At 41.0% G+C, this 24,577-nt stretch overlaps 1 protein-coding gene across 2 annotated transcripts in view; it reads right to left on the reverse strand.

Moving 5' to 3' along the window:
* The window catches only part of parp8 (poly (ADP-ribose) polymerase family, member 8), a 371,536-nt gene that overhangs the window by 249,220 nt on the left and 97,739 nt on the right, over window positions 1-24,577 (reverse strand). For both annotated transcript variants that reach the window (XM_048531692.2, XM_048531677.2), the window contains exon 3: window positions 16,130-16,167. In XM_048531692.2, coding sequence (XP_048387649.1) covers window positions 16,130-16,167 — 38 coding nt within the window. The remainder of the gene's footprint in view (window positions 1-16,129; window positions 16,168-24,577) is intronic.

The raw sequence follows: 24,577 nt of genomic DNA on the forward strand, positions 1-24,577 counted from the left end.
ACTCTGCAGTTAACAAATTATATTAGTTTTACCAGCCTCCTTTCTCTGCCCAAGTCTGGGATTTCAAACACAGACACTCTGAACTGTTTACAATTTCCCTATAACATATTCTTTGGACTTAGAAGAATGATTAATATTCTGCTCTAGGACAGTTGACCTTGTTTCTGATCTATGCTGAAGGATCTTTTATCTTGTGACATGCTTTGTGGAGGATATTATCCTTATATGCCTTGTCTTTGATCCATTTCCTTATCTAGCTTCATGAAACCTCATGAATTTCCTTTGCAGCAGAATTCTAGTCTGCTTATTTAGGTAATTGCCCCATCACATATTCTAAATAAACTTCTAAATGTCTGCCCAAATGAAAAGGCAGATGGTTTGTGAATTTCAGTACAAGAGCAAAGATGTCTTGCTGCAATTGTACCATGCCTTGGTGAGATCACACTTGGAATATCTGTATGCAGTTTTGGTTATCTGAAGGATCTCCTGGTTGTGGAGGGAATGCAACAAAAATTCACAAGAGTGATCTTTGTGATGGCAGGACTGGTGCAGAAGAGAGGCTGGTTAATTTGCAACTATATTCATTGGATTTTGGTTTGATTTTATTTGATTTATGATTGTCTCATGTACCATACAAAGTACATTAGAGGAGTGGAGTGAAGAATACAATGTTATTGCTGTAGAGAAGGTGAAAAAAGATCAACATTAAGTTTGCTAGGCCCATTCAAAAGTCTAATAACAGCAGAGAATAAACTGTTCTTGAATCTGTTGGTTCGTGTGTTTAAGCTTTTGTATCTTCTGCCTGAAGGAGGAGCTTGGAAGAGAGTATAGCCAGGATTGGAAGGGCCTCTGATGATGTTGGCTGCCTTCTCGAGGCAGCGAGATGTATAGATGGAGTCAATGGATGGAAGGTTGGCCTGCGTGATGGACTGGTCTGTATTCACAACTCTCTGTAGTTTCTTACGGTCCTGAGCAGAGCAGTTGCCGTACCAAGCAGTGAAACATCCAGATAGAATGCTTTCTATGATGCATTTATAAAAAAAAAATGAGTCTTTACGGACATGCCAAATTTCCTTAGTTTCCTGAGGAAATAGTTCAGTAAAATGAGAGGAGATCTCAGAAACCTAAAACTAAGATTAGACAGCATAAATGCAGGAAAGATATTCCCAACGACCAGGGAGTCCAAGACCAGAAGTCACAGTTTAAAAGTACAGGGTAGGCCATTAAGGATGGAAATTAAGATAAATTTCTTCACCCAGAGATTAGTGGGCCTGGGGAATTTTCTGCCACAGAAATGGTGATTGAGGCCAAAACAATGAATCTTTCCAATATGCAGTTAGACCATTTTCTAAGAATTTGGGGATCAAATAATATGGAGACACAGCAGGAACAGCATACCCAGGTAGATGATCAGCCATGGTCCTACTGAATAGTGGGCCTGTTCTGTTCCTATTTTCAATGGAAGATAGCGACTTCTTTGATGTAAGTTACTTTCTTTGCAGTGCCCTAGATCTCTGGACTATGCACATTTTATTTCTGACTAGAACAGCCAATTAAGACTCCTTCCTTGTAACTATACTAAACAACGCAAATAAGAAAAAGAAAAGTTGCATGCAAATTACTTGAGATCCAGAGAAAGGGAAAGACAGACAACAGTATGCATGTAAGCTGGCTTAGACATCATTGGCAGTATTCTGGTGACTTATATAGATGCCTTTTTTGGTACAATTTAAAAGCAATACTACCAGGATCTAACATGGAAGCCTCTTGATACCTCAGAACAAGCACGCTATAGTTGCTACTGCTGGCTGCAAGAAAGGCACAGCAAAAAAATACTGTCCCAACAGTTGCCTTTTGGACATTTGCCAAGTCTACTCCAGTCTTACTGCTTGCTTCACCACATCTGTATATGAGAACATGTTATTACTGAACAACACATTAAACCATGTTAAAAAAAACACAGAATGAAAAATGATGAAAGCAGTTTCACAAAAGACTCAGAACAACAATGCTACTAAATGCAGTGACATAGCTTCTTCCATGAAACCACAGACAAGCCCTCTGGCTGTTCAGAAACTGTTGAACCACATTTGCTTTCCGGTAACTTTTACACTGAGTTCATGTATTTGCTGTCTTTCAATGCTAATGGGAGAAAATACAAAGGGTTTTGATGTTCTAGGGGGTGATGTTCAAGTCAACAACATCTGATATTCTTTAACTGCAAAAAATGGATGTTGAATCACAAGGAAGAAGAATGTTCACAAGAGCCCACTACTAGACAGCAGTGAAAATCTTTCACAAAAGGGGTCAATTGTCAGGAGGGCACCTGCGCTCTTCATAACAAATGTCAGAATGAAACTAAGAAACCACAGTTCAGGAAGCAATTGTATAGGGCTGAATCTTACCTTTATTTAGTGAAGTGCATGTTTCATCGGGTATTTTGGAGGGATTCTCACCATAAGGCCTCATCATTCTTTAGCAAATTCATCTCAATAAATACATCCCATACCTATAGACAGGGTGGATAGCAAAAAGCTTTTTCCCAGAGTGGGGGACTCAATTACTAGGGGTCGTGAGTTCAAAGTGAGAGGAGGAAAGTTGAAGGGAGATATGCGAGGAAAGTTCTTTACGCAGAGGGTGGTGGGTGCCTGGAATGCATTGCCAGCGGAGCTGGTAGATGCAGACACATTAGCGACTTTTAAGATATATTTGGACAGGTACATGGATGGGCAGGGACCAAATGAACACAGACCGTTAGAAAATAGATGGCAGGTTTGACAGAGGATCTCAATCGGCGCAGGCTTGGAGGGCCAAAGGGCCTGTTCCTGTGCTGTAGGTTTCTTTGTTCTTTGTTCTATGCATGGTGCTATCATAGTGACAAGGTGGTGGTAGATGCCAGATTCCAATGAAGATGAATGTTGCTTGTGGCTGGTGCCCATGGAACATGCCATGGGATGCTATTTGGTGCTAAGCTAAATTATGGTCCATCATAGCAAGCAGCAAACTGATCTCCAGATCAGACCAGGTCCCCACCATTATTCTGATGTTGAGATTTCTCAATGTCTAGCTTGACTGATTTGTTTGGTATGATAGGAATTGGAATGTTAATGAGGTAAGCTGTTCTGTTCGTAAAGGTGTGGAACAAGCAATAATCCCCTTTAAATGGCAACTTGCCTCTGCCTTGCAAGGAACTCACCTCTCTGATCAGTGAAAATGTAAAGACTGAGATGTCTTGTGTTGAGATAGTCTCCGCCATACTTCCCTCATCTGATTCTACCACAAATTGCACCATAGCTCATGTCAATCAGATGCCTGTAAGCTTCTGCACACTATGTTTCAGGCAACATGAAGCCTTTTTTGAAGTGCCATGCAGCATTTGTATGTTATAAAATGGGCTATCATGTCGCAGCATCTCCCATCATTAACTATAAGACATCACAACCTATTCATAAACAACTTATCCAACACTGGGACACCAAGCTGTGGAGCTGGATGCACACAGCAGGCCAAGCAGCATCGGAGCAGCATGAAAGCTGACATTTTGGGTCTCGACCCTTGGCACTTTATTTCTACCAGTTTACATAGAAACACAAAATATAAGTGCAGGAGAAGGCCATTATCTGCTCTGCCATTCTTCACAATCATGGCTGATCGTCCAGCTCAATGGCCTAATTCTGCTTTCTCTCCATAATCTTTGATTCCATTCGCCCCAAGTGCTCTATCTAGTTGCCTTTTGAATACATTCAATGGTTTGGCATCAACTGCTTCCTGTGGTAATGAATTCCACAGGGTCACCACTCTTCGGGTGAAGAAATGTCTCCTCATCTCCGTCCTAAACCATCTACCCCAAATCCTCAGACTGTGAGCCCTGGTTCTGGAAAAACCCACCATCGGGAACATCCTCCCTGCATCTACCCTGTCCAGTCCTGTTAGAATTTTATAAGAATCTATGAGACTACCCCCCTCATTTGTCTGAACTCCAGGTATTTCAAGTTAATGGGATACTGCTGAAAAAAAGAACAGGATAATTAGTAACAGTCTCAAGGCAGCTCTTTTCTATTGAAAATGAAAACGCTTACTTTTATCAGAAACACTTCTTTTTGAACAAATGACATTGACCATACTTACACCAAGCCCTCAGCTAAAATTGTAGCAGCTAATGAGAAAGCAAAGAGCCCTGCATGTGTTTCAAACTTACACCCCTCCTTTTCGTAAGCTTTTGATTAAACTCAATGATGGTTCCTTATTTGACACAGCGTACATTTTTGTTGTGAAGAAGATTTACACACAGAGACACTTACTAAATGCAAGTTGTTGCAGTAGCTCCTATCATTGGGTAGTTTGACATGTGAACAAAGATATTTTGTTCTTTCATGATTTGTGCGCATTGCTGGCTGGGCCAACATTCATGGTCCATTTCTAATTGCCCTTGAGAAGGTGGCAATGAGCTGCCTTCTTAAATTGACACAATCCTTTTGTGTAGATACATCCATAGTGCTGTTCGGAAAGAGGTTCCAGTATTTTGGCCCAACGACATTGAAGGAATGCCAATATAGTTCACAGCCAGGATGGAAGCTTGAAGGTGGTGATTTTCCAATGCACCTACTGTTTTTGCCTCTCTGTGTTTGTGTTTTATTGTGTGTATGGGGTCTAACTAGTTTTAACCTCACAAGTACTGTTTCTTTGGTCCAAGGTGTTTTCTTTAAAATTCTTTGTTGACATCTCTATTGATATATGTGTTGTCATAGACTCTTGGAGAGTTTCTACTACCTTCCAGCTGTCTCTCCACAATCATGCAACATTGACAACACGATTACATAATTATAAATGATACATTCAACTGGTATCTCAATACATTACTGTTACGTCATTAAATAGTAATTGCCTGCAATTGTGCACTATATGCCTTGCTTGACACTTAGTAATATACACCAGGGTGTTGCCTTTTGGCTGCAAGAAGACATGGACTGCTTTATTTTGAATTGTGAATGGAACTGCACACTAATTTTCCAGCATGACCGTTGCTGTACCGAGTATGGTCTCCCAAAATTCTTATGTAGGAATTTTGCATGGTTTCAAAAGTCTGGTTCAGCCCTGTGTTAATGGTAATGGTGTAGTGACAGAATGCCAAATTTGAGGGTACACATTGGTATAGAATATATTTCTACCACTGTTGCTGATCCAGTACTTTTGATGCCTTAGTTTTGTGCTGCTCCAAATGTGTTTCATTTACAAAGTGCTTAAGCCACAAACGTGTGGTGTGAAGAGAGCTCTGTCTCTGTAACACCGCTGCTAATTGCACAACCATCTGCACTTCTGACTTTATGATTAAGGAAATACCACTGACAAAGCAATGTAAGATGTTTGGGCCGAGTGCATTAACCTGTTGATTGGCCTCTAGCAACAATAAGCATCTTCAGTGCAAAGATTTCCTGCACAATGTGGAATCTACAAGGTTTGTCATTTATATAAATGATTTGGATGTCAACTTAGGAGTTATGGTTAGTAAGTTTGCAGATGACACCAAAATTATTGGTGTAGTGGGCAGTGAAGAAGGTTACATCAAATTTCAACAGGATCTTGATCAGACGGGCCATTGGGCCAGAGATTGGGAGTTGGAGTTTAATGGTAGGCGAGGCAATGGCCTAGTGGTATTATTGCTGAACTGTTAATCCAGACACGCAGATAACATCCTGGAGACCTGGATTCGAATCCTGCCGCAGCAGATGGTGGAATTTGAATTCAATAAAATAGCTGGAATTAAGAATCTAATGTTGACTATGAACCCATGGTCAATTATCAGGGAAAAACCCATTTGGTTCACTAACGTCCTTAGGGAAGGAAACTGCCATCCTTACCCAGACTGGCTTACATGTGACTCCAGATGCACAACAACATGGTGGACTCTGAACTGCCCTCTGGCTAAATAGAGCTGGGCAATAAATACTGCCTAGCTAGCAATCCCCTCATCCTGTTATTGAAGAAAGAAAGAATTTGAATAAATGTGAGATGCTGCATTTTGGAAAAGCAAATCAGGGCAGGACTTATGCACTTAATGGTAAGGTCCTGGGGAGTGCTGCTGAACAAAGAGACCTGGAGAATAGGATCACAGTTCCCTGAAAGTGGAGTTGCAGGTGGATAGGTAGTATTTGGTATGTTTACCTGTATTGGTCAGCCCATTGAGTACAGGAGCTGGGAGGCCATGTTGAGGCTCTACAGGACAGTGACTGGGCCACTTTTGGAATACTGCACTCAGTTCTTGTCTCCCTGCTAATAGGAAGGATGTTGTGAAACATGAAAGGGTTTAGAAAAGACTTAAGGATGTTGCCAGGATTGGAGGGTTTGAGCTAAAGGGAGAGGCTGAATAGGCTAGGGCTATTTTTCCTGAAGTGTTGGAAGCTAAGGGAGTGACCTTTATAGAGGTTTATAAAATCGTTAGGGGCAAAGCTAGGCTGAATAGCGAAGGCATTTCCCCAGGGTAGCAGAGTCCAAAACTAGATGGCATTGGTTTAAGGTGAGAGGAGAAAGATTTAAAAGGGGCCTCAGGGGCAACTTTTTCACACAGAGGGTGTGGGTGTATGGAATGAGCTGCCAGAGGATGTAGTTGATGCCAAAACATTGAATATATTCAAGAGGCGACTAGTATAGCACTTGGGGCAAATGGGATCAAAAGTTATGGGCAGCAAGCAGGATTAGGCTACTGAGTTGGCCAATGAGCCATGACCGTGATGGCTGGTGGAGCAGAATTGAAGGGCCGAATGGCCTCCTCCTACTCGTTTCTTCTATGTTTGTTATATATTCTATATTTTTATAGTAGATCGGGTGCAGTTGAGTTCCGTGATTAGGCATTTAACAGGGCAGTGCAGAGTGGCCCACAGAGTGAGACCACTGGTGAAGGGAAGGTGGCAGTTTGATAAGTGTGGGAATTTAAGAGTTAAATCTCTTGGCTTACAATTAAGTATCAATTGCTGCTAGTTCTTAGATTATATCAACTGGTCAGCAAGGTTTAATTCTAAAGGGTGGATGCAAGGCCCTCTTGTGGTGCAGTGGTATTGTCCCTACCCCTGAACTGGGAGGCCTATGTTCAAGTACCACCTACTCCTGAGGTGTGTAATCACATCTCTGAACAGGTTGATTAAAAAAAAAGTTAATAAAAGTATAGCACAGGGTAAAGACTAAAGTTCTTTTTGGGCTGAGGTGAGTAAAATCAATCTCCTAATGGGTGTGGCATGATGGTATATTGGAGCTATCAGTTAATCTGCTTTCAACTAATACCTGAAATAGCTGAGGCAGAGAGTATTTAAAGCAAAGATTCTGCGCAACCAACAGTGAGTTGAGTATGGGAATTAGGTAAAGTTTAGGAAGAGGTTTTCTTACCTCTGACGATCAGGAGCAGGCCTAGAGCTGGGAGATTAAGGGAATAACTGAGAAACACCAGAGAGAAGTGAAAATCAGTAAATAAGAGAAGGTGATTGAAGTTAATGGGGGGAAAAAGAAAGAGTATCTGTAAGATTAAGTAATTTGAAGATTTAGCAAGCTAGACTCAGTATGCTTGAGTTCAAGTCCTAGCAGGTGACAACAGCTAAGTTTGAGCTCTCATATGTGGCTAAATAATCACCTGTGGAGGGTATGCTTGTAACTGCAGAAACTTGAGCTCTGTTTTAGAACCTGAAATGACAGCTGGAGACACTGGCCTCAGTTAGGTAGATAGCACACCTGCAACAGACTGGAGGCAAAAAGGAATTGGTGACTGCCAAGTAGTCAAACAAAATCAGGCAGGTACTGCAGTTATCCCCCAAGGTCCTGATTACAAACTGATTCTCCATTTTGGAAGCTGAGGGCATTGGTTCCTCAAGTGAACAGTGTAGGTTTGATTGTCATACAAATGAGGTTACCATGAAGGTCCTATCTTCTCAACCTTGCCTAAGGAATGGTGATTCTCAGGCTAAACTCGCCACTGTTCATCTCTGAAAGCAGCTCTGGGGTCCTCTGGAATTAGAAATTTTCTAATCAACTGATTCAATGATTATGATTAATGGCCTCTGAGGAAGGTGGGACTTGAACCCAAATCACCTGTCTCACACCACCAATGCACAACAAGAAGCCTTCACCCTCTGGGCCCATGGCAACATCACTAATTGGTCAATGGAAAGAGCTGCCACCCTACATATTTTCTGGAGTAGGCAGCTAATGGATAACCTTCCTACCTCAACATTTAGAGTTCTTAAGTGGGTATTCATTATACTAATTGCCAACTTAAGGGGGTCAGCTTTCCACTGGTAGCAGGTGAGGTAGTCACCAAATAGCAAGTCTAAAAACACAACCCTGTCATGTTAGTGTGTGAGTTCTCTCAAGGGGTCCCCTCATTCAAAAGCACTCAGTGCCCGATTGAGAGACCCAGAATTGGACAGGGGATCCTTGCTGACACCCTTTTTGGCCTTTCTTCAGACTCCCTCCTCACTGCCCACACCCATTCACCTGTGGTCTGCGTCCTTTGCTGAACGTAGGCCTCTACCAGACACATTGTCAGTAGCTGCTGGCTTTTGATTCAATTAAACATTCTGTGGAGGTAGGATTTCTGCCTCTGGGTTCTTGGTCTGCAGGAAGATTAGTTGCTGGCCACTTAAGTGCCTGATAATCATTTAATATCGTGGGTCTTCAACAAAGATGGCAGCATAGGGTTATCATCCATTTTCTATTTTTGTCACCTAGATTACATTCCACCCAAAGTCTCTTCCAATAGTTTAAGGCTGTAGTTCATTCTGTGGGTTAGATTCAGTTAGTTTGCAGTAGTCATAAAACTCATTCTGTTTTAATATGAACAAACTTTTCTCATTCAATTTGTGTTTGTGTTCAGAGGTGTTTTCGAAGTGGGTTTCAATAATCTGAATACATTGTTCTCAAGTCAAGCTGTTATACTCCCAGAAATGCATGTTAAGTGACAGGTTTATAGATTAGTATAGTTACAGATATTAATGTATAAATTCTTAAAGGGATTAAGATGGAGGCAATAGCCTAGTGATATTCTTGCTTGACTGTTAATCCAGAGAGCTGAATAACATTCTGGGGACGCTGGTTTGAATCCTGCCACGTCAGATGGTGGCATTTGAATTCAGTTTTTTAAAAAAAATCTGGAATTAAGAATCTAAATGACCATGGCCACGAACCTATTTGTCAATCGTCAGGAAAAATCCATCAGGTTCACTAATATCTTTTATGGACGGAAACTGCCATCCTTACCTGATCTGGCCTACATGTGACTCCAGACCCCCAGCAATGTGGTTGACTCTGAAATGCCCTCTGGGCAATTAGGGATGGACAATAAATGCTGCCTAACCAGAGACATCCTCATCCCGTTAACAAATAAAGAAAAAAAAGGTAATACACTAGCTAGACCCTGACTATTAAGAGTAAAGGGCACTGTATTTAGAAATTTTAGTCATTTTCAAACGCTAAAAATACATGGATTTAGTTTCAAGTTAGCCTTTGGACACCGTGCAAACAGAAAGTAGGAGGTTGTGAGCCACAGAAAAAGCATGGATTAGGAACAGTGATATTATTTTTGAACATCTTTTGGGTCTGAATGGAATGTAAGAGAAGGCTCATATAAAAGGAAACAGAGAAAATACAACAAAAATAGTCATTATCAAAGTCTTGAATGAAACCTCACTTCCTGCCTGCTTGCAGGCACACAGCTGTCGGGAGTAGCGAGAGTTTAATTTTTGTTCATGCAGACACAAAACAAAATCCATGACTACTTTAGCTTAACTTAATCATGAGGAGCACTTTTCAATTGCATTGCAATTAAATTTGAATGGTGCTCACCAAAATTAAAATATGAACTCCCAAAAGTGCTCAAGAAACTTTACACTTATCTTAATATGTCAGTTTTTTAAAACTCCAGTTTGGTGCCTGCCAGTACTACAAGCGTGTGTTTAATCGTGCACTCTGTTCTTTTGGATTCATGCCCTCACCAGCTGAACGACACTTGGAAGAAATATTAAGAATGGCAAGGACACAGATTGTACTCTGGGTGAGGGACTTCAATGTGCATACCCAAGACCAGGTGGACACTCAGCTGGCCATGCACGTAGCTCTTCAGTGTAACCAAACCACAACTTGGAATTGCACTGAAGAATCGCGGTCACTGCTAACTTGTGGGACACACTATGTGAGACTCTTCTGCTGCAAAGAAGGAGATTTCACTGGAAAAATTCTGTCAGGTAGGTGGATCAGTGAATACAACCAAATGAGGTTATGTGGCAGAAAAGGGTAATACATCAGGAAAACTGTCCCCAGCAAATTTTTTTGAAAGTTCTCAGTGCATTCCTCCCACAATGACCATCATTAATAATTTGAAACTAATCTCATTTCCCCTGTTAATGGTCATTCAATAATGATAAATCATTCACTAACCTAAACAAGACAAACCATACCTTTCAGGCATTGCCAGGAAGCTCAAGTCCTTGAAATAATGTATGGTGATGTAACAAGCTTCTGTTCGGGTCTGATTAAAACAGGTTCAGTCAGGTTTGATGCTTTAATGTGATGATGGGTTTCAGTAGATTTAATCTAACATTTTAATTCAATCAATTTTAATTCTGCCTCAGGACCTTAGCTGTATGCCTACTTCCAGTGCAAGCGTGGTTGAAACAGATATAAGTCAATGCTAATCACACTTCATCAGGATCAGTCAATCAATTCTTATCGTTCCAATGCAGAAAACTATGAAGTTAAGAATGCCAACCCTTTTCACCCATATTAACCAACATAGAAGTACCACAGTCTCTTTAAATATTTGGCAAAAGGATGTCTTTGGAGATGGCAGGCTGCCAAACTCACTGCTTTGGGAAATATCAGGAAAAGTCAGTGATGGATAAGAACTTATTTAATGTTCTTTCACCACATCAGTACTTAAGTGTTAGCTTTGATTCTGTTCCCATTTCCAAAGAAGCACACACATGATCACAGAGTTACGAATGGCACTTTGACAAAAGCATAGCTGGGCACTGAAAACCATTTTTTTCTCGTCATTGGTATGCTACTCACTGAGTCTACCTGTGTACAACAATGTCTTCCCATTGGTATTTCTTCAGCTACTGGTAAATGTCTGGTGGTCACAAATACAAACTTCAACTTCTAGTCAACTGAGCTTGCTTAGTCTGATATGCACATAGTACTAGTCACAGCAGGCAAACTATGCAAACTGTCCCAACTCTAGATGGAAAAAATTCTACATTACTGCAAGCTGAGACTGTAATTAGTGATAATTGAAAATGTAAGTGAGAGAATCACACTGCAATGCACTGCCACCAGAAATTTATAGTGACTCACCTGAGAAGAAGGTGAATGGTTTAATGGTTGCACTTCGGAGGTCTAACATCTTTTCAAAACTTTATGCAAGTTGCATAGTTGCCAATTTCTTAGGTTATTCCATTCAGGTGCTAGAATGCCTTAATACTAGGGGTCTTGGTGAAATTACAGTGAGATCATGGCTGAGATAATCACTTCACTGCCTTATCTCTATAACCCGTGATTCACTCACTGATTAAAAATGAGTCTCTTTTTAGCCTTCAATATGCTAAATCAACCCAACCTCTGCAGCTGTCTGCACTAAGAATTCCACAGATACACGACCCTGAGATGAAATTGCTCCTCATCGTTTTAAATGAGATTATTCTGAGATTATGCCCTCTGGTCCTAGACACTCTCAAAGGTGAAGCATCCTCTCTGCAACTACGCTGTCAAGGCTAAAATATCATGTTTTAAAAAGTTCTCCTTTCATTCTTCTAAACACCAATAAAGTTCCGATCTCTCAATGCGATTAAGTCAATACTATCCTACGAAATAGCTTAGAAAACTAAGGGATGAACAATAAATACACAGCATGCCAACATCCACACACACAAGATACATGGTAAAAGCACAATCATTCATAGGTATCCACTTCATTTCAGATTGGTCTGATACTGCCAGATGCTTCAGGGTGAATGGCACTACAGTGAAACAAAATAGAGGACTGCCGATATACATAAAGAATTTCTCCAGCCAATTTACTGTTTGCTGGAAAGTAAAATCATAAGTCTAGTTGCAATTGGCTTATGTGCAAATTAGTGTTTAGTGGAGCTTTAAAGATTTCTGTGGATTTCTATGGAACTCAATTTACCCAAAAAAATATGCTGTGTCACAAGAAGTAAACACTGTGCCACAGTAAATATGTGATGTGACTCATGATTACATTGATGCCAAAGCATAAAGCAGAAACTGCCTCTGTTATTCTTCCTCTTCCATTTCTTTGTTCAGCATATTAAAAGAGGATATGACAAAGGAAGGATAGTCAGCTCCAGAGGAACTGACAACACTTGGCTTTCGCATGTGATAAAAAGGTTTCATGATCCAATTTTCAACTACATAATATTGAGTGCAAAAAGGTTTACAAGGAAGTGGCAAAGGGGGAAAGTGAGAAGTGAATCAAAATGTCAGGCTGAAGCTCTGCTGGCACCCAACAACCTAATCTGCTGCATCTGACTTCATCTACTGCCTGCTTGCTCAGTACCAAACCTTCCTCTACATATGAGTTGAATGTGGAGAGATTGAGGGATCTGTTTCAGAGATAATAGGAACTGCAGATGCTGCAGAATCTGAGATAACAAATCCAGCTCTACACCTTGTTATCTCAGATTGAAAGATCTATCACCTTTGATGAAACATTCTCTGGTTTTATTAGTTAGAAACTTTATTTTTCAAAATGACTTCTCTCCTGAAGCCCAAACAACCCTTGCTTCTCTGCCACACATAGTCCAGCAACGTTTCCACTGTACTGTACATACTGCCCTAGCTGTCAAAACAGACATTTTTCAGGAGCAATGCTTCAGACTCCTTCCAAACTACAAGCTTTCAACATGCTGCTTCTTTGAGCAACCACATATATTTAAATTCTACTATAGCATAGATCGAATTTTCAATGGGATGTAGTGTTGGGACTGGAGTGTTAAGCAAGCTGTCTGTCCTGCTCTATGGTGTCTTCCCAGCTCCACACGATTACACAAGAGTCATATTGATGGCAACATTGGTTTTTTGCAGACTGGCGGGTCACCAATCATGCCTCATGATCATTTTTCCTGATGCTGATGAGATTTTTGATCCTGTACATGGAGTGGCTGTTGCCTCAGGTGACCACACTCAAAACTACGACACTCTCCCAGCAGAAGGATGGAAAGACGTCAAATTTGGAGGTTCCAACCTATTTTGAAGCCTCTGCTCTGCAAAACAAACACAACCACAGCAATGCCCATTCCTGTGTGGAGCTTTCCTCCTCAACTTCAAAAGCAAAAACATTTCTGGCCTCCTTACTTACCTAATTTCTGGCCAGTGACCAGGAATGGTCAAACCTCAGCAACTCCCACTTCTACTGGTGAACAGGACCAGGGGTCCACAGGCTGCCACTTGACTAGCCATCTCATGAAAAATTGCCCTATTGGTCCCATCCTCAGCTTTTGAGATTCCTAAATCATATTTAGTTCTGAAGGCAGCACAAGGATCCCAGAATGAAAAGTCAGTCCAACCAGCATTTCACAAACAAAAGCTCCAAATGAGAGTTGTTGATAATGTCTACAGTTCAACTTCAGTATAACAAATTAACTTTCAGGTGCTGCAATATAGCTGGTGTTTTGGTGCATGGAGATTACAGTTTTCAGAGATTCTTCAATAAACCAAATGAGTTGAACAGAAAATATTACGGAATCGAGATTCCTTTAAAATTTCAAGTTATGACATAGTTTTTATCATTTTGCCAGGCTTCTGTTGATTGTTTGTGACTATTTTTGCTGATGATCTCATTTCACCAGTGCTGGCTTGGAGGAGGTACTGAGCTCAACACTGCCAGAAAACTGAAGCATTCTGTGTTAATGACTATATTCAAATAGAACTAACAGATTGACGAAAAAAACAAAAGGATGTTAAGATTAATGATCATCCTTTGTTAATGATGATTTGTAAAAGTACTACTGTTACTGACAGTGTCTGTCCAGGACTAGCAATTTTGATTTATTCTAAAATGAAAAGAGCTTCTCTTGTCATTTGAAAGGAAGTTTGACACTTACTAACTTAAACAGACTTTTAAAGCGTAATGGTGAATTTGGTTATGAGTCCCATTTAGTTCCCCAGTAGTCTGACTCAATTTAAGTCAGCTCTGGGTCAGTTTATGTATCATTTATCTACTAATTATACAGGCAAGCATTCAGTTTACCAGATTAGCATAGCAAGCAGTTTATACAAATTTCCACCAGCCTGAAATCTATCTTCCATTTGACTGCATCAGTCTACACACCATTCAAGTAGTCATAGTTCCAGCAGACCCCTTAGGTAAAGGGCAAGGTTGAGAAGCCAAGACATTCATGGTAACCTCAGCTGGTGCAGAAATTGAACCCAAGTTTTTGGTACTTCTCTGCTTCACAAAGCACCCAACTGAGCAAAATGACCTACCTATTCAATTAAAGTCCAATCAGCACACAAAGAGCTCGAACAGTTTATCCACTTCGCCAACACCTTCCACCCCAACCTCAAGTTCACCTGGGCCATCTCCAGCACATCCCTCACCTTCCTGGGCCTCTCGGTCTCTATCTCAGGGAACCAGTTTGTAACTGATGTCCATTTCAAGCCCACTGACTCCCACAGCTACCCAGAATACACTCCTCCCACCCACCCGCCTGCAAAAATTCTATCCCCTATTCCAATTCCTCCGCCTCCGCCACATCTGCTCCCAGGGTGAGGCATTCCACTCCTGAACATCTCAGATGTCCACGTTCTTCAAGGGCCGCAACTTTCCCCCCGCAGTGGTCGAGAACGCCTTTGACCGCATCTCCCGCATTTCCCGCAACACATCCCTCACACCCCGCCCCCACCACATCCGCTCCCAGAGGATCCCACTCGTTCTCACATACCACCCCACCAACCTCTGGATACAACGCATCATCCTCCGGCACTTCCACCATCTACAATCCGACCCCACCACCCAAGACATTTTTCCATCCCCACCCTTGTCTGCATTCCGGACAGACAACTCTCTCCGCGACTTCCTTGTCTGCTCCACACTCCCCTCCAACCCCACCACACCCGGCACGTTGCCCTGCAACCGCAGGAAGTGCTACACTTGCCCCCACACCTCCTCCTTCACCCCCATCCCGGGCCCCAAGATGACCTTCCATATCAAGTAGATGTTCACCTGCACATCTGACAATGTGGTATATTGTATCCATTGTACCCGGAGTGGCTTCCTCTACATTGGGGATACCAAGCGGAGGCCTGGGGACCGCTTGGCAGAACACCCCCGCTCGGTTCGCAACAAACAACTGCACCTCCCAGTCGCAAACCATTTTAACTCCCCCTCCCATTCCTCAGGCCACATGTCCATCATGGGCTTCCTGCAGTGCCACAATGATACCACCTGAAGGTTGCAAGAACAGCAACTCATGTTCCGCTTGGGAGCCCTGCAGCCCAATGGTATCAATGTGGACTTCACCAGCTTCAAAATCTCCCCTTCCCCCACCGCATCCCAAAACCAGCCCAGTTCGTCGCCTCCCCCCACTGCACCACACAACTAGCCCAGCTCTTCCCCTCCCCCCACTGCATCCCAAAACCAGGCCAGTTCTTCTCCTCCCCCCACTGCATCACAAAACCAGCCCAGCCTGTCTCTGCCTCCCTAACCTGTTCTTCCTCTCACCCATTCCTTCCTCCCACCTCAAGCCGCACCTCCATTTCCTACCTACCACCTCATCCCGCCTCCTTGGCCTGTCCGTCTTCCCTGGACTGACCTGTCCCCTCCGTACCTCCCCACCTATACTCTCCTCTCCTCTCCACCTATCTTCTTTTCTCTCCATCTTCAGTCCGCCTCCCCCTCTCTCCCTATTTATTCCAGTTCCCTCTCCCCATGCCCCTCTCTGATGAAGGGTCTAGGCCCGAAATGTCAGTTTTTGTGCTCCTGAGATGCTGCTTGGCCTGCTTTGTTCATCCAGCTCCAACTTTGTTATCTTATACAAAATATAAGCAGCCTGCTTAACCCAATGCAGGGACGTTCAGACGTGACACATATCGATCATGTTCTTAATAGGACTTTCAGAGAACTGAGTACCTGGATAATCCTCGGAGACATGAACTGAATAGGACACCCTGTTGAGGAGAAAAACAGCAATAATTAGAACAGATAATTCTACTCACAATTATTAGCTTTGCTCTGATTTCCCTTCAATCTCTTTTCCTTATTCACACATACAATCCAATTTTGAGTATTGACATTGTTATATTGACATTTATTCTCAGCTGAAGTGGACAATTACTATTTTTTCCCCCTATTTGGCATTAATTAGCAAACTAATTTATTCTGAAAGTAATTTAGAAAAGCTTTTCAAACTCATTTTTTTATCTTCCCATTAAAATTCTACTGATACAAATGGATAAATAATAAATAATGTTTGAAATAATTGGGTTATAATGAAGAATTATCCTAACGAAAGATATTTGCAAACCTTTTTTTGGTTGCATAGGAGTAAATCCAAAAAGAACTGCATCTTATTTTGCTTTGCTGATATGATGAGCAATTGATATGAGATGCATTGGTACACTTAACACAAGTACTCTCAAATTTACAAAACCAAGCAGCTTGACAAAACTGTTCATGAAGCTATGTACCTCTTATAGAAAGTCCCAAAATGGCAAATGGAATTTGGACTTCAAGTAGCAAAATGTTGAAGCATAAGTTAATCTTTCACTTGCCATAAATGTTTTATTTGAAAAATGTCTGTTTCCATACAAAAGAGGGGGAGTCCAATATTCAAGAGGCCCTAATGGCACGTTATGAAAAAAAGTACAAATTTGATTGTCTGTGATCTAGGAACCAAGATGCTAAATAGTTTATTCGTCCAATGTGAAGCATTAATGTGATTATAGAAGAATCCCTACAGTGTGGATACAGGCCCACTGAAGAGCATCCAACACAGACCATTTCCCCTACATTTCCCATGTCTAACCCAAACATCCCTGGGCACTATGGGCCATTTAGCATGGCCAATCCACCTACCCTGCACATCTTTGGACTGTGGGAGGAAATCCACGCATGGGGAGAACGTGCAAACTCCACACGACAGTCACCCAAGGCTGGAATCAAACCCAGATCCCTGGTGCTGTGAGGCAGCAGTGCAAACTGCTGAGCCACCACATAGAAATGAAAACAGAAAATGCGAAGTGCTGGAGAAACCCATAGATCTAGCTGCAAAAGTGGAGAGAGAAACAGTTGACATTTGGAATCTAAGATGATGAGTCACTGGACATGAAACATTAACTTCATTTTCCAGCACCCACTTCATTTTCCAGTATTCAGCTTCTATTTGAAAACCTCCCTAGGGCTTGGCATGAGCCTAAACTCAGGCACAAATTCCATGTGTAAGCATGTCGGCAATGCTCTAATTTAGTTAAGCTAAAACCAGTGTCAAACGCATTGGTAAGCCTTCTACTAGTAATTCAGGTAGGATGACTATCATATTGCATTGACTTGAGGGTTATCTATTGCGAACTGGGAATAATTCCAGATGCCACTGATAGAATTGTACTCATTAGGGAACTTTCAGGTTTCAGGGACTCGGAAAAAGAGATGCTTGAACTTTACAGCTGTCCTCCACAGTGTAAGGTGTACAATTGCATTTTAAGCTGTGATTTCCCAATGGGTACATGTGAATTTTCACCTTTGCACCTAGCATCCAGTTGAAACCTTCTAGTAGATGTAATTTAAAGCTACAACAGTTTTCTTGATAGTTACACAAAAAAATCATAAAATCAAAGAATGATTTCATTGGCAGACAGGGAGGCCATTTGACCCATCATGCCCATGCCAGCTTTCTGCAAGAGCAGTTTGCCAACAACACATCCCTAAGTTTTTTTTTATTTCTGTGCCAACTAATTTTGCATCTGTACTGCTCCTGCCCTTATAATTGCATAAACTTTAACCTTGCTGACAAATCTGCAATTTGGCACTTTATCAAGAATATTTTGGAAGTCCTTGCACATCACATCAACCATATTATGCTCATTAACCCTTTCACTTTCTTCATCAAAAAAATACTCGAATTAGCTAAGCACAGTTTTCCCTTAGCAAATCTGTGCTGACTGCTGTTAACTGAACCATCTTTGTCCAAGTGACAGTTAATTTTGTTCAAAATTATCATTTCTCAAAGTTTTCCCATGGGCAATGTTAAAATGCCTTATCCCTGATGGCTGTGTTTATCCTTACATCCTTTCTTAAGTAATGGTGGAACATTTGCAATTCTCTAATCAGTGAGCACTACATCTGTATTTAAGGGAAGCCGAAGGTTATAGCCAGTACCTCTGAAATTTACATTTTATAGAATCATACAGCACAGATGGCCCTTCATTCCATCAAGTCTGCACAAACAAAAAGCTACTCTTAAATCTCCACTAGTCCTACTTTTGCAGTACTTAGCCCATAGCCTTGAATGTTATTTCAAGCACATTTCATGTGCTAGACCAAGTCCTTTTTCAAAAAATTTGTTAAGTGTCCCATCTCAACTACCTTCCCAGGCAGTGCATTCCAGTCCCCCACCACCCTCGAGGTGAAAAAGGATTTCCTCAAATCCCCTGTAATCCTCCTGCCTTTCACTTTAAATTACGACTTCTTGATCTTTACCTGTCAACTAAGTGGAACAGCTGCTTTCTGTCTACTCTGTCCATATCCCTTAATTTTATGCACCTCAATCAGGTCTCCCCTCAACCTTCTCTGCTCCAAAGAAAGCAACCCATGCTTATCCAGACTCTCTTTTTAGAGAAACTGCTCGATCCCAGGCAATATCCCAGTGATCTCCTTTACGCTGCCTCTAGTGCCTATAGTTCCTATAGTGTGGCATCAAAACTGCAAAATGCTCCAGCTGTGGCCTGACCAAAATCTTATGCCACTCCAACACAACCCCTCTGATCTCAAATTCTATGCTGCAACTGATAAAGGCAAGTGTCTGATGTGCTTTCTTAGCCACCCAATTAACTTGTGTTGCTGTCTTCAGGATTCTGAGGATGAGAACCTCAAGATCCTTCTCTTCCTCTGAGCTCCTTTGTGTCCTGCCAGTCATGGAGTACTGAGATAAGAAGGTGTAGAGCTGGATGAACACAGCAGGTGATGCTGCTTGGCCTGCTGTGTTCATCCAGCTCTACACCTTCTTATCTCAGCTTCTCCAGCAGCTGCAGTTCCTACTATCTCTGAAACAGTCATGGAATACTCCTTTATCTTTACACTTCTTCCAAACTCCATCACCTCACACTCATCAGGGTTAAATTCCACCTCCCACTGATCTGCCCATGTGGCCAGCCCAACAAATATCCTTCTGTGGAAAAGTTGAAACTGAACAAAATTGGCTAGTTTAAGTCAGTTTAACCTCAAATAATTTTGTTTCAACCTATTTCAGCTTTACGATATTCTGATCAGGTATTTTATATTGTTTGAAATTATTTCTTTTGAGGTACTGCTTGAGCCCCCAGATGGGTCAAATCAAACTGTTTTACCAGTTGAAGTTGGTGTACTGAGATTGCTAAATTGAGTTAATCCATCATCTCTCAAGACCCCTTCCAATTACATTATATGCATCACCTAAAGGACACACTTGCAATAACCCTAAATTTCAACCTGCAAACATATACTCAATTAGATGTGCCCTAATATACATGTCAGGGTCAAAACTCTCTCCCTAACCACAATGTAGATGTATTTACACCCCAAACAAGTAAGCTGTCACTATCTTCACACAGGAAATTAGGCATGGACAATAAATGCTGTCAAATACTTAACCAGTATTGGGTTTCATTAATGAGGAACTCTGTCAGAGCTGAAACAGATTTTGTTATGTATATGTGGGTTTTCAGAAGATATGTAACAAGGTGCCACATAAGTGACTTGCTATGAAAACATTAACATTATTAAGGTTACAATGTATGATGTTAACCTGTGTAAATATACATATAGCAACAATTTTTGGTGCTATCTTGTGATCCAGAAACAAGCAAATTCATTCTATACATTTCCACCAGGCATACTGGAGAGCCAAGAATATTGGAAGTGGGGAAGCATCATGCACTTTTTGTTGGTCAAACTTTCAAAAGATATTAGAAAAGAAATTAGTTCAAGTAGCATCACTCCTGGCAGAACTAGGTTGATTTCCAATGTGACAGGGAGCACAGTATTTTGAAATAATATCAATGAAGATTGTAGATCGTGCTTGTCCACTTGCTATCAATCAAGTGTGTGTGTGTGTGTGTGATGCCCCTAACATTGGAACCATGCAAATAAATGTCTCCTCCATGTAATACAAGCAGGCAACTAGAGTTGACCTTTGAAAATATTGTGATCTATTCGAATGACAGAGCAGGTTCTAGCCTGAATGCTAATTCAGCATTGATTTTGTTCAGCATTGTTTGTTTTTTTGCTGACATTTCATAAGCTTGTGACAACTGCCCAGCAGTTTTCATTTTTCTGTAGTTGTACTGCCGCTGCTAACAGGTGCCCATAGAACTTTGACAAAGGATTTATGTCTACAGAGGCTTCAATTCTTAAGGAAGCCCATGAGAACAGAACTAATGGCATGACTATCAGTGAAGCCTCATTAACCATGATGCTAAATGGTTCTTGAGATGTCCTCCAGTCCTACTATTTCAGATAGACTTAGTGGAAGACAACTTTCCTCTTAATTGAGCTGCCTCATCCAAGATGTGCACAATAAGTGTTTCCTAAAATGACAGGAACTAACTTCTAAAACAGAATCAACAGAAAACTGGAGCAAAGGAAGGACACAGCACAAATGGAAATGGCCATCTGTTACCTCAGAATAATTTGCCTGGAATATACAGGAGGGTCATTGAATTGCATTGTGTCTAACCAGCGTGTGTATACGTTTTTACCTTGAAAGAATGACGCCAGTGCATGAAAATTAATGTTAAAGAGAGTCCTTTCAAATGGATAGGGAACATCTGAATGGATGTTGCTGGGTTGGACAGTTTGAGCTACAGGAAGAGGCTGAATAGGCTGGGGCTATTTTCCCTGGAGCATTGGAGGCTGAGGGGTGACCTTATAGAGGTTTGTAAAATCATGAGGGGCATGGATAGGTTGAATAACTAAGGTCTTTTTCCCAGATTATAGGAGTTCAAAACTAGATGGCATTGGGTTAAAGTGTGAGGGGAAAGATTTAAAAAGGACCTGACAGGTAAATTTTTTTCACACAGCAGGTGACGCATGTATGGAATGAGCTGCCAGAGGAAGTGGTGGAAGCAGATGCAATTACAAGACTTAAAAGGCATCTGAATGGGAGTATGAACAGGAAGGTTTTAGAGGGATATGGGCCAAATCAGTTCAGGATATCTGGTCAGCTCTGACTAGTTGGGCCGAAGGGTCTGTTTCCAAACTACACATGTTTATGACTCTACAATTGTTATACGGTGGCAGGGGATGAATAGATTTTATTTGGAATGATTGGGCAGTGGTGGGTTTCATCAGGCGATGAGTTCCCAAATTGCACAACCCTCTGATAGATAAATAATCTTTGCGCAATGTCACGAAAGGACGACCCCTAACTTGAAAGCAGTGCACCCTAGTTTTGGATTGACCAACAAAGAATGAAACACTGTCTCCACATTCACCTTGTCATGACCATTCAACATCATATGTACTTTAATCAAGTCACTATTCTGAACTCCAATGGAAACAAGTACAGATTATGGAACCTAGCTTCATAATGACAACCCACAAATTCCAGGCATCATTCTAGTAAACCTCCTTTGAACTGCATCCAATGCACTAACGTCCTTTCTTAAATTTAGAGACCAAAACTGCACACAGTATTAAAGCTGTCGTCTCACATATGTCCCTTAAACTGAAATATAATGTTCTTCATTTTATTCATTGCCTCTAATAATGAAGGACAGCATCCTAATAGTCTTCTTGATTAGGTACTGTGCCTGAATACCAGCATGTTGTGATTCATGCATCAGAGTACCTAATTCCCTCTGCACTTCAAATTTCTACAGTCATTCTCCATTTATGTAATAATCTACTTCTTCAGTCTTCCTGCCAAAGTGATCAACTTCACGTTTTTCTACATTATACTTCACCTGCCCGATTTTTGCATACTCATTCACCCCATCTATATCTATCTACAAAGTTCCTATATATTCCCAACTACTGGAGTTGTCTCTGAATTTTGTTACCATGCCTTCGCTAAATCACTTAGGTAATTGTTTTTAAAAAATCTGAGGTACAAGCAATATCTGAGGGGCTCAGCTTTTCATCTCCTGCCAATTTGACAAGGCCCATTTATCTCTCTGTTTCTGCCAGCCAATCAATCTTCTTTCCAAGCTAATATATTATCCCCTACAGCAGGAGCTTTTATTTCCAATAATGACCTTTGATCTTGCAGTTTATCAAATACCATCTAGAAGTCAAAGTATAGTACATCTACAGGCTCCCCTTTAACTAAAATGTTTGATACTGCTTCAAATAACTCAGATAAATTAGTTGAACACGATTTGATTAAACCTTTCAGAAAATCATGCTGATTTTTCTCGATTACCTTGATTTTTCATTGCATTCAGCTATATTCTCATTGACGATCAATTCTAACATGTTCCGAATGACAGGTTTCAAGCTGTCTAGTCAGCAGTTTCCTGTTTTATTCCTTCCTCCCTTCTTGAATAATAGTGCCATGTTTGGTGCTTAACAGTTCGAGGGAACCTTTGCAGAATCTAGGGAATTGCACAAAATTAATACCAATGTTTCTACTTCCTCATTAGCAACCTGCTGTTTGACCATAAGATGAAGTCCTACAAGACTGGGAGACTTGTTACCCACAACTCCATCAGTTTAACCAATACCACTCACTTGTTGTTGTAATTTCACCGAGTTCCTCTTTCCCTTCCATCTCCTGATTTACTCAGTACCACAAATTGACAAATCCCCAAGTCCTAATGAATTTAATCCTTGGAGCTTAAAAGAAGTTGCTAGAAAAATAGTTAATAGACACATGGTTTTAATTTTCTGAAACTCAATGGATTCAGACAGGTTCCTTTAGATTGGAAAGTAGTTAAAGCAACTCCTTTATTCAAAAAGGGAGGCAGAAAGCAAGAAACTACAGACCAGTTTGTTTAATATCTGCTCTAGGAAAAATGTTAGAAGTGATTACAAAAAATATTATGTCATATCACTTGGATAAGTTCAAGATAATCAGGCAGAACCAACACTGTTTTGTCAGAAGGAAATCACAGAGAGAAATGATTTTTTGGAGTTCTTTGAAGAAATAATTTGTGCGCAAATAGACTGCAAGATCATGAGATATTGGAGGAGAATGAGGCCATTCGACCCATGACTCTGCTCTGGCATTCGATTAAGATATATTTCTCAATCCCATTCTTCTACTTTCTCCCCATAACTGATGATCCCCTTACTAATCTTGAACTGATTTATCTCTGTTTTAAATACATTCAATGACTTAAATTTCACAACCTTTTGTGCAATGAGTCCCAAAGATTCACCACTTTCTGACTGAAGAAATTCCTCCTCATCTTAGTTTTAAAGGGTCCTCCCTTCACTCTGAGGCTGTGACCAGGTGCCAGTCTCGCCTTCTAATGGAAACATCTTTTCCATGTCCATCTTAATAGGCCTCTCAGTATTCTGTAAGTTATACCCCCTCACCCTTCTAAACTCTATGGAGTACAGATCCAGAATCCTCAAAGACAAAACCTTCATCCTCAGGATCACTCTTGTAAACCTCCTCTGGACCCCGTCCAAGCCAAAACATCCTTTCTTAGATACAGGGGCCACAACTGCTCACGATATTCCAAATACACACTGACCAGAGCCTTACACAGCCTCAGCAGTACATCATTGCTCTTGTATTCTAGCCCTCTTGAAATAAGAGGGAACCAGTGATGTATTGTATTTAGATTTCAGAAGACATTTGATAAAGTTCCACCTCAAAGGTTATTGCAGAAAATAAAAGTTCCTGGTGTAGAGAGTAACATGTTGGCATGAATAGAAGAGTGGCAGGCTAACAGGAAAGAAGCAGCAGGAAAAAATGGGTAATTTTCAGGCTGGGAAGATGACACCAGTGGTGTGCCACAGATATCTGTGCTGGAGCCTCAACTACAATTATAAAAATTATTTGATGAAAAGACCATTTGGTGATGACAAAAAAGTAGGCAGGAAAGTGAACAGTAAAGAGGGTATAAGATCATAGAAGGCCTTGCTGTCTGTTTTTATGTTACTATCTAGCTTACGCTCATACTCTTAATTTCTTCTTTCTGATTTACCATTTTACTCTTTCTTTGGTGTCTGTACATTCCAACAAGCTATCTAACCTGCTATGCATCTTTGCATAGTTATGAATTTTGTTCTTAATTTTGATGCTTTTCTTAGGATCTTTGGTTATCCATGGACTTTTTCTCTTGTTAAAACTTTTTTTTTAATATTAGGGATATGCTTACACTGAGTACTCTGAAATATCCCTTTAAATGGTCTGGCACTGTGTCTCATTGTGGT

This window comes from Stegostoma tigrinum, chromosome 1 (assembly GCF_030684315.1).
Source record: "Stegostoma tigrinum isolate sSteTig4 chromosome 1, sSteTig4.hap1, whole genome shotgun sequence".
NCBI classification, from domain to species: domain Eukaryota; kingdom Metazoa; phylum Chordata; class Chondrichthyes; order Orectolobiformes; family Stegostomatidae; genus Stegostoma; species Stegostoma tigrinum.